The 11679-nt window shown below is 46.7% G+C and overlaps 1 protein-coding gene across 4 annotated transcripts in view; it reads right to left on the bottom strand.

Annotated features, from left to right (window-relative positions):
• The window catches only part of dlg5a (discs, large homolog 5a), a 45068-nt gene extending 35204 nt beyond the window's left edge, over positions 1-9864 (bottom strand). For 2 of the 4 annotated variants that reach the window (XM_080849204.1, XM_080849202.1), the window contains exons 1-3: positions 9172-9864; positions 1878-1946; positions 152-305 (exon numbers count right to left, since the gene is read on the bottom strand). In XM_080849204.1, the coding sequence (XP_080705330.1) occupies positions 152-305; positions 1878-1946; positions 9172-9469 (521 nt within the window). In that variant the 5' untranslated portion in view covers positions 9470-9864. Of the gene's footprint in view, positions 1-151; positions 321-1877; positions 1947-9171 lie in introns of all 4 variants that reach the window. The other 2 variants (XM_080849203.1, XM_080849201.1) reach the window with 1 other exon arrangement.
• Between the last annotated feature and the right edge of the window lie 1815 nt (positions 9865-11679).

The raw sequence follows: 11679 nt of genomic DNA on the forward strand, positions 1-11679 counted from the left end.
GTAATTTACTGGAGCAATGTACGCAGACACTGGGCCTTTGAAGAGGGTCTCCTGTGTCTTGTGCATTGAGTTGACATACTGTATGAAGGTGACATGCGGGGCCCGTGAGTGAGGTGTCCATAAGGCTCTCTGGTGCTGGCGGGGGGTGTACCTGCAGTCGTCGAAGGTGGTGCCAGGCGAGGCGAGTGCCAGACGCTTGCGCAGCTCGTCCCGCTCACGGGTCACCTGCCTCAGCTGGAACAGGACGGTGTCCAGGCTCTCGCTCGTCAGACGGTTGTCATTGAGGGCGGGCGGCGGTGACGAGGCTTTACCCAAGGTATCTGCAACAATGAGCACGTCACCGATGGCAATGCCAGGGCATCCAGTCCCCCCCTCCCCCACCACCACCACCACCACAGGTTTCAGAACGGATAAGCATTACTGAGCAATAGTTTCTGTTGGCGTTGGTTTGGAGTTTCTGATCTTCCCTGACCTTATTAAACTGTGGCTATAAGCTTTTCCATAAATAGAACAAGTAACTGAAATTGTCAAGGGGAAAAAGGTCACACATTTACAACATATTATGTAAAAAACCTTATGTGAAACAACCTTAAAAATTTACTAACAGGACAAAAAAATCCTCTTTAATCTCTTGCCATGACAAAAATTCAGGGAATTACTGCAGCAGTCACAATGATGATAATATCCTTCAGTCCAAAAGAGATGAACTACATATTGAATATTGATAAATCCCTCTTTCTTGAATTGTTTATGAGTCTATTCTTGATTGTCTCAGCTCTAATTCAGACATTCATTACTGTCAGTGAATCCGTCTGTTTCTCTGTCTCACATGAAAGACCGTCTCTGATTCTTCTGACTCAGCCGGGCCTTGTTTTACTGCTGGACATCTCTGAGCATCTGCCTTCTGTTCTCTCCGCACTGATCAAGTTGAATGTTTTCATCCGTCCTTGAGCTAGTCAGTATGCTGGACTACACTCAGGCTTTTCAACAAGCGGCCAAAAAGGAGGAGAGGAAGAGAGGAGGAAAAGAGGGACAGGGAGCTGAAGTGGGATGGGGGTGGGGTGGTTGGGGGGAGATGAGCTGCTGTCCTAAAAAGCACAAGTGACATGTGGATGTTTTCCCTTGTCCCCCTGCTCTCCGTCTAGACCTGTCACAGCTGCCTGAGTGCCCAGTGGGTGCACAGAGGCCGTGTTTGTTTCCCTGACGCTAGCCTTTCTCCAGCACCAGAGTGCTGAGTCACTGAGAGAGTGGGGAAGAAAAAGGACCCGTGTCCCACCCTCAACACCCCCCCTCTCACTCACACACACACACACACACACACGAGCGTGACTCACACCTTCACTTCCATCGAGCTGTGTCTGGCATCTCCACTGGTGAAGGATGCAAACAGAGCGTGGAGGTTTAACACTAGAGTGTCACAGCTGAGGGTGATCTCTTCAGCACGCTGCAGCAGCATATTAGCTGATGAACTTAGTGTCGAGGTGCGACACAAACACAGCCGCGGACCGACTGGGCAGACTCCGAAAGACAGCCCCTGCAACACTGACTGGATTTATCCTTAAAGGCTTCGTACTGGGGTCCAGCTATTCAATAAATTATGAATAGAAATGAATAGTCGTCTGGAGCTCGGCAGTAAAAGCACTGCTGCATTAAAGCCCTTTGGGTTGTTGGTGAAGTAATGGGGTGTGATTCTTGTGTGCGCAGAGCTCCTGTGACTCTCCTGACAGAGACAGAGGTCATGAGTTCAGCTGACAGGGGGAGAACGAGCACTAAAGCCTGCCTCACCTGCCATGGCAGCCAGTCTGGACGAGAACGCTCCACGACTCGATGAGAGTCAGGTTAGTGTGGCCGGCTGCCCGAGCCTCATGCGTACTTACCCACGCTGCTTAGGGAACTGCTGCTCTCCGAGTCGGACGGCATGGTAGACAGCACGCTGTTGGTGGACCCTGGGGGGACAAAAACAACAACAACTTTAGAAAATGACTGCATGAAGATCATCAACCTGTTTTGTCTAGGATTTACTTTTGCATTTAGCCCGCATACCCAGCGTGAACAGATCTGCCCAAAGCCTCGCCCAAGAACATCTGAATTTCCCTCAAGATGGCTGTGCCCATTTCACACAGCTGTGAAGATAAACAGAATAATTCCACGGTGACGATGATGAACTTTTTAATTCCATTAATCAGGGTGGCCGATGGGGGCTTTGAAACTTCCACAACTCTGCAGTTTTCCCACCCAGCCCCTTAAGAGCCCAGAGTAGCACTGATGACAAGCCTACACAGTCATGACAAGGACAGGCCTAATTACCAGTGCTGCGCTGGTCCGCACAGGAGCCCGCTGCGGCAGGCTGAGCCGCGGACGTTTCATCTGTTCGCTCGCGCGTCCGCGCTGCTCTGCCTTTTAGGAGGAGTCAGGGGTTGACTTTGATTCCACATTGTTATCAGACACAGGGAGGAGACTCGATCAGTGGGGAAGTGTACACACTGATGGAGGAGAGGAGAGGTGAGCTATCGCCACACGGATCTCCACTCTGCAGGGCTGGAGGAGAACTGGATGGCGCTCGGAATACAAGAGCTATTTTTACGCGCCACGCATGTGACTTTGAGAAAGACGCAGCACGAAAAATGTCATCCACTCTGCTCTGTAATCCCCGGTCTGCCTAGAACATATCCAGGGCTTGTGGAACCCAGTTATCAGCGCTGACTCAAACTTTAAGATTGCATCTTCCAAAGATACAAAGGCCTCAGAGAAAACAACTGATCTTTCACAACCTTGCGAAAAAATTGCTTCTCAACTGCTTTGCATGTCTGCTGAAGCAGGAAGCTAAATAGATCTCATTCTTTGATCAGGGTCAGAGGCATTATCCTCTTGCCCACTGCCTATTCTTTATCAATAGCAATTAGCATTAGCCTCATTCCGAGCAGAGGCGATCATTTGCAAACATGCTGACCAAATCAATAGACTCTGGCTCCACTGCCAGAGCCGTGTCACCATCGACAGGACTCCCATCGTACTCTCTGCACCAACTGTGCCTCAGACACCAGCTTTCACTTTCCTTTCCTTTCCTTTCCTTTCCTTTCCTCTCCTCTCCTCTCCTCTCCTCTCCTCTCCTCTCCTCTCCTCTCCTCTCCTCTCCTCTCCTCTCCTCTCCTCTCCACATGCTGACAGACAGGGCCTAGAGGGAGCTCACAACATCCCAGCACAAGGACACCCAAATCTGGAAAGGTAATCTGACAGCTAAATAAGACTTTAGCGTACAGCTCTAAAATTGTGCTTTTTTTTGGTACTATGTAGATGCCTGGTGTGAAACAGAGGGCAATATTCTGTTTACAGATCAAGATAGCACAGAGATAACAAAGGCCTCTCTAAAGTAGGTCAGGAAAGTCAGGCTTTGCCTTAGGGTTGCTGCTCATGCATTGCCTCAGTTGTGTTGCCTCCTAGTCCAACAGTTGTGTCAGGCAAGTAGACCATCCCCCACCCCCCCATCAACACAGATAGGGGATGACATGCGTTGCCATGGCAAATCTCACCGAGCATTAAAGTTGGCTGTATGATCAGACAAAATAAATAAATAAGAGACAGAACAAAGGAGGACTGGCGGTAAAGACAAGCAGTGCTTTCTCAAAAGGGTTGAGACGGGAGCTGATGGAAGAAGTTAAATAATGGATGAGTTCAAGTCTTGCTTTTAAAGCTTTTACTGGAGCGCTAATCCAAAAATATATATCTATCCCCAGGGCTTGAAAAGGCTGGAAGAATCCGATTTGCAACCCAAAATCTTATCGAGCCGAAGTAATCTGATTCAAGCCCCATCTCCCTTAGAAGCTGAAAGAGACTTGCATCTCTTTAAGATCGTTTGCTACCCAAATTTATCACCACATTTCTGCTTCCCTCTTTTTTTCCCTTTGAAGCTCAGCTGCTAGTCTGCTGACAGCTTTTCTCATTGTCAGCGAGCTGCCTTGCTCCTGATGCTGGGCCTAGCGAATGTGGCTGTGGGGGTGGGGTGCCGAGCTGACAAACGACTCCATTTACCCACATCTCCATGCCACTAAATCGAAGTGACTTTGGCAGGGATCCTGCTCTGCTGTAGGAGCCTCTGCCGTGTGATTAAATCTGGAAAGCACCCAGCACCCAGCTCCACCGCCCCACCACTGCTGCTCTGGGATTGAGACGCAGCAGTCTGCCCCAGGAGAGGCCAGCCGCGGCGGCCATATCGCATGGATCAGCCACTCTATGTTCCTCCACAGAACCACTCGCTCTCCCCATGAACCCTGCATGGCAAGTCTGTGGCACTCAGGGCAAAGGTTCACAGGCGTTGGCCAATGGTGGCTGGGCAGACGTCATGTGACTGCAGTGTTTACAGTCGTTCAGCGAGGATCAGAAAGAGATAGTGGGCTAAGCTCAGACGGCGTCCTAAACAAAGCTGCTAGACATTATCCTTCCTCAAACTGTACACCAACAAGGAGCCAAGTCTGAAGTTGGGGGCAATGATTTCGTATTATAGGCAATGGTTTCTAATTCCAACCCAAAAAACTAGTTTAGAGAAAGTTGAGTGTAAATATTTTCTCTAAGCCACATTATGCTAAACAGAAAACGGAGCTCTCTATAAAGTGCAACATACTTGACCTGTGACCACAACAGCCTGGTGTCTGGGCACATGGCTCTCCGCAGCGCACCACATCCTGTGTTGTAGGCACTTCAACTGACTACCACATCAGACCACAAAGCCACTTGAAAGGGAAAGCCCCATCATCTCATTCCACATGCATAAGACACCCACATCATTCATTGTCAACAAATACCAATGCTTTAAACTGGAAGTATGTTTAAAAATAGACTTGGCAGAACAAAAAGCTAGATCATAATGGAATTTAACACAAGCCAAGAATGCATAAAAACACATAAAAGAGTTCAGAACCTTGCCCACAGCCTAGACCTGTATTGAGTCCTAGTCCACTGTCTTCATTCTTTAGAGCTTTGCTACTGAACCACTCACCCTGGGACACACCCTGTATAGGAACTGTACTGCGTGATGCATTTATAACACGAGGCTAAGGCCTGTGCTTAGCAAATGGTGTTTCATGTCAACTAAACCACATAAGTCAAGTCTCCCCACACACTGCCAATGAGATGTGCATTCAGCCTCTTTCACCATGTAGACCACTGTCAAGACACGATCAATTGCTAGCCAAAGCCCAGGGGCATGGCAACCCGGTCATCAGTGCTAGAACTCAACTGGTTCTCTCCATTAGCTCGCTCATAGCCCCAGTTTAAACTGTGGCATTTCCTGAGTTCCACAGCAATTAAGACCTTTGGAAGCGCTCTAAATGATGCCTGTTCCGGAGGCATCTCTTCCTGGACAGTGACACTAAATGCTGGTTCACAGTGTAACCCATTCCAAAAAAAGCATGAAGGGATAGTAACAGCCTTTAGATACTGCCCATGAAAAACTGCATTTCAAGGCATCTCTATTCATTTCTATTTGTTTCCTTGCAATAGCTCCACATGTGGCCAGCATGCTCCAGGCTGGACTTGCGAGGCCTGTTCGCATGAGGGAGCTGAAATAATGATGTGTTGTGCTCACACCTTTAAATGACTGAGATATCAATACAGTTCGATCCAGCCTGGTACATTGCGGTACATTGGTTCCCAGTCGAACCTGTTTATTGAACACTATTAGTAACAACCCCTTCAGCTATAGGAAAACAACCCTTACCCAAGCCAGTTGGGACCGTGGGACATACATTGATTTTCAGGCCAGATTAGAGACGACAGCACCCTCACTAAATAATCAAATCTCTGCATCACACGCTTTCACTTCAATGCCCGCATTTCTATTAAGCCTCTTCTGGCAGTTATTAAAAATCACAGTTTCAAACACCTCCGTGCTAATCAATTTGATCTTTTTGTTTGTTTGTTTGTTTGTAAAATCCAAAGCCATAAGAAGGAGCGGTTCAGACATCCCTTCCAAATGAAACCGATCTGCTCATGTGGATGAAATGCTGTCCTGCGGGGCTTTTGGCAGGCAGGGGTGAACTGGACATGGATGGGGAGAGACACCAGAATATTTAAGACCAAGAGTGCTTTGTGTGGCAGCCTGTCAGACCATAGCTCACTCCATCCACTGGGGCCGATGCACTGGGATGCAAGTTGACAGTCCCTCTGGTTGGTAAACAGGGCAAGCTGCTGACTGAGCACTTTGGGGGCAGGCAGCTAAACTTAAAACAAAAGGCCTGTTGTCTCTGGCCTGGGCTCTCCGTTTGACTGTGTGGAGGAGGAACCAATGTGACTCTCCATTTGGCTGCATGGAGGAGGAACCAATTGGGCTCTCCGTTTGGCTGCATGGAGGAGGAACCAATTGGGCTCTCCGTTTGACTGAGCGGAGGAGGAACCAATTGGCCCAGAGTCCAAAACAGCCTCATGTGGAACAACTGCTTGAGTCATTGAAAGGCAAATGAACAGCGCTGCGAGACAGTCATATTTCATATGACCCACTCCCAGCTGAGGGACAGAGCAATAACAGACTATAGGTCACTGCAACGAGCTAAGGGCTGATTCTACGCAGAGAGCACATGGAGAGCACAGCACTCTCCACCATCTGCTATCTGCAATCCATTACATTTCACAAATGACATTTTAAACTGCTACATCCAGATTGCCTGTGTTTACTTGCACTAACTAAAACGGTCCCCTCTTAACCAAGCGTTCAAATTACGTTCGGAACTAACACCATAGATTAATTTGTCAAATTGATTCCATGTCTGTTAAATGCAACTGATGTCTGCCTGGGGGGCGATAAACAGCTTTGGACGTTAGCAATGTGAGCATCCTTCAGCGCTCTATTAACACGCCGCTCGGCCCAGTTCCTGGTGGTGCCATACTGAGAGATGAGGAGGAGCCCTGACCCAGACAACAGTGCCCTCCCTCCACTGCTGCTGCTTGAAGCTTTTTCACTGGGGCCGGAGCGCTCGAATCAGTGCTGTGCTCCAGGAGGGAAGCGTTTTCACTGGGGCCGGAGCGCCCGCATCAGTGCTGTGCTCCAGGAGGGAAGCGTTTCACTGGGGCCGGAGCGCCCGCATCAGTGCTGTGCTCCAGGAGGGAGGCCCTGGCACTGAAAGGAAACAGAGCCTGCTAAAAAAAGCAGCACGAGGAAAATTACTTCAATGGAGGCTGCTATCGGGGTACCTCATCACCAGACACCCCCCCCCCCCAAAGCCCTTTCATCCAAAAGCTCAGTTAGGAGGGAGCCAAGGCTCATCTTAAGTTTCCCACGATAATGAAAAGGGAAAAAAAAGGTGAGAGAAACGAAGAGAGAAAATACCTTTCAGCCTAAATCAGTGCGCCTGGGTGCAGGAGCGCTGATAGAGATGGCTGTAGGGGCATGATAATACACATCTGACTGAAAGAGCTTAGAACACCAGCGGCCGTAATCCTCCTAAGATGAAGAGGCAAGGACTGGCTGACAGGAAATGTACTACCACACAGGGGAACGCTTAAAAGAATAGCATTCCACTGTACTGTACTCCATTAGGGCTCAGAACAGAGCAGTCAGTTCCACATCCAAGGGGGAGGATTGCAGCACAAGCTGTACGGAAGCATCTCTTTGGCATGCTTGTCTGAAGGGACTTGTGCTCGGAGGTTGTGACTCAAGCAGAAGCATGCTGTGAAATGGGTAGAGACTAAGAGCTGTGATCGGAGATGACAAGCACGGGGCTGCAGGAAGCTAGAATCCACAGGCACAGCAGAAGCAGGATGATGAGCAGTCAGCACTGGCTCACCCTGCTCCTGCCTTAGTTTCTATATCCGGCTGCACGGAGAGGCACACAAGGACGTGCTATTGAACATAGAGGGGAGCCACACCTCTCCAAGAGGAGCCATTTACTCACTCACCAACACCCCATCACATATTTCCACTGTGTCTGTCCCGGTGTCAGGTGATGGACCATGCAGGATCAGCTCAGGGAGGTGTCTTTAAATACATCCATAAAACCAAATTAATTATTAACACAGCATCCACCTCATGATCAAACTGTAGACTGCACACGTCAGTGCAAGCCTGCAGGCCGATTGCTGTCAAAACACCCATTCTTCACAGCTCACCAGTACCAAAGCCATTTTGGAGGGCTGAAGAGATGTAGGAATCCACAGTATGGAATTATCAGCATGGCACAGCAAGCCTGTTCAGATCAATATGCTATGGCATGGCGGAGCAAGGGTTTCCATGGAAACAAGTCAGGCAATCTCATGTGAGGACATGTATGGGAAGCTGGTGATTTGAACATGTGTGAATCAGCATAGCAGGCTCTATTTCTTAATGGTTCTTGTGCTATGGAAGGTCTATTTTCCAGTGAATAAACCACATTGTGTAGCCTATATTTTGGCGTACTCTGTATGTATGTACCAATATAAAGATGGTGTGGCTCATCACAGATACCAGTTGAAAGAAAGCCAATTTAAAAAATCCACAAAATATGATTTTTGCATTTAAGCCTACACACACACACACACACACACACACACAATGAACAGTTAGTTTTATTTGTGCCCCTGGATTAGAATTCCCGCAGTGAGCTGTATTATTGAGGGTGGAGGGGCTTTATAGGGACACCCCAGATGGGGTGGAAGTGATTCCACTCATCAAGTGATATAAGCTGCAAAGATAAATACTCTTTGCAGATGGATAAAAGACTGCAAGCTGCAAGCTCAGGCACTTAATATAATTGGATTGACATTAATTGCATTGCTGTTATAATCAAAGAAAGCATGTCACATACGCCATGGTCAGCATGCAGCATGCAGTCACAGAACGTATGTACAGAGGTGTCAGAGAAACATTACAAAATCCTCATGGCACAAAATTCATAGCCGAAATGACTGAAGCTTTCAGCAGACTCCAAAGGACTCATCATACATGCACTCATCATACATTCGTTTACATGTTGCTGGTAGGTCGCAGGTTAAATGCAATCACTTATTTATGGCTGGAAGAAGACATTGAGGTGAAATAAGGCCCTACATACAAAGAATGTTTAAACTATAACCAACAAACTCATGCATTTACGCCTGGAATGTGGCTTCACGCACACGTCCTATGAACACGCGTGCGGATGAAGCGCCTCTGCAGCGTTCATATCATGGTCGCTAAAGCATAGATGCTGTCTGTTGGCGGCTTACCAGAATGGTCCACGGGTCCACCCCCGTTGGTGAAGAGGGCAGAGTACAGGTGAGGGTACGTCTTCTCCAATGCCACACATAGGTCCAGGAAATGGTCGCTCTCCTTGTTCATCAGCATCTTCAGAAGCTGCTCCACTTTCTCGGTGCTGGATGAACAGTTCTGATCCAACTCGTACCTCTCCCGTTGACTGAGAGTACCAGATTTGGTCAGTAACTCTATCAACCGGTCTGCGTCGGTGATGGACTTTAGCAAGTTCTGGTGGCATTGATCTAACAACTCTTTGTGCTTTGGCTCCATTGCAATTCGTGTAGTTCCTTAGCTAACCAGCTAGCTTGCTATCAGTAGCAACCCTAGCCTCGCCTCTAATTCTAAAACGATTACGAAGCAAGAACTTTCTACTTTCTGGTCACTTGTGGATTTTCGACACCTCAGCCATGTTATTGGATGGCACAGCACGCCAGATTTGTATTATACAAACAAAAAGGCACACGAAGCCATATTTGTTGCCCAAGGCTGTTGACTGCACTAAACTGCGATACATTTTCCCAGCTTACTTACGTCTCGCAACTTCGTCCATTTTGTCTTAAAAATGAACTGAAAGCAAGGCTAGCCTTCTTTATAATTTCTTCTTTGGGCATTTATTGCGCACTGTGCCACCTCAACTGATACAAAAACTACCGTAACTCTCTTAGCGTTCCTCACTCAAACTGTATGCTCCGCCATGTCTCAGCAGCTGAGCAGCTGCTACACGCTGTCAATCAAGTCACCCTACAATAGCCATGTAAGGTAAAATGGGGCGGGGTTTCCCACAGACACACCTGGTTTTCTAGTGGGCGTATACCAGGCTCTGCTATAACAATCTTTGTTTTCGCAACAAGGACATCATGATTTGATACTCTTAACCACCCTGTTCACGAGAACTCAAGGAATATGGGATACCTATGCAGAGATTTTAACGAAGTCTATCTGCTTAGACCTGTTTAATGATTATGGTAGACTGTTTTTGCAGTCTATAGGCTATAGAGTTTAAAGAAGAATAGAGCAAGAAACTAGTATCTAAACTGTACATATTTTTGAAAGCATTATCAGCCACTATTGAGGCTTGGAACTATCAAGAAGATGTCACATTTTTTGTCTGTGTTATCTTTGTCTTTGTTGTATTGCCTATTTCCTGCAGACAGAATCTTAGACAAATTAAGAAGAAATCACAATCAGAGAAATATGTTGCAATCCTCAGAAGGCCATTTGAAGGGCAGTAGAAAATAAACTAAAGAAGAGTTCCTGACAGATTGTCAGACACTGTCAACATCGATTACTCTGTGAAGATCTCTTTGGCATATGTGTTTTGGAGCTGCTGGCTGTAATAAATCCGTTTTTATACGATCTACATTAGTTGCAGATCACTTTTTTTTGCCTCCTAGTCTGGGTATAACTGATAGACGCTGTAATGTGATGAGTTTTTATTTTTGTATTTATTGTTAAATTTAACGGTTCCTTGCAGTAGCTTTTTCATAATTCCTACGGTCATTTTTGTGTTTCATGTTCTGTATATTTCTGTATTCTGCTTATTCAATAGAAATGCAGTCACTGTTGCTTTGCACTGCTCTGCTCGCCTAGGCAGGACCACAGATCACAACACTTCAATTCACAATCCAATCCCCAATGAAAGTAATCAAAACCAAGTCCAGTTTAATCCATTTCATTACACAAGACAAACCCAGGCTATGATTTAAAAATATTTTTTGGGCCAAGTAAAGATATATGGGATGCATAGCCATGGTTACCAAGGTACAGATGTGGTTTTACATTTAATGAGTGTCAGTATGGATTAGGAAGACTACAAAAGAGCTATTGTGAGGTACCCGCCAGATGCTGTAGCTAAGGGCCAGCAAGAGAACAGTCAGTTTAGGAGTCTAAAAATAATCCCAAAGCAGCATCATTATTCATGCAGAAAGGATTGTTACAAGAGCATTTCATTCTGATTACCATGTTGGTGTTTGACTTAATGAAGCCTTGAATGGTCCAGAGTTCTGAAGTGATTCACCAGTATGTCTGTCACCATGAGATGATCGGGGAAGCTTAGCTGACATCACCTCAGGCAGATATTTAATGTGGCTTTGCGAGGGTGAAGAGTCCATAAATTGCAGTGGCATATGTGCCTCTCCCAGGTTATTGATCACAGTACAGTTACACATACCGACCATGCAGTGAATGATGTGCACATTTGCAGGAGACCGGTATGTATTTGGAATGTAATCAATGCCTTCTGTTGAAATAAGCCTATGGGATCCTTAAACAACAAACATAAATGAGCTGTGCAGAAGAGTGTTTTAAATATTATGTCTTGACATTCAATCTCTGCAAGCACACAAGGTGAGTGCCACACATTTCAATTTTCTGAGAACCGACTCTATTTCTCTCTTTAGTGGAATGATTTACACACATTTGAGTGAGTCTATTTTAGTGAGGACCATCTTATTTATAGACTGTTGTCTTTTTTTAAAGAT

Source organism: Sprattus sprattus (assembly GCF_963457725.1).
Source record: "Sprattus sprattus genome assembly, chromosome: 12".
Lineage (NCBI taxonomy): Eukaryota > Metazoa > Chordata > Actinopteri > Clupeiformes > Clupeidae > Sprattus > Sprattus sprattus.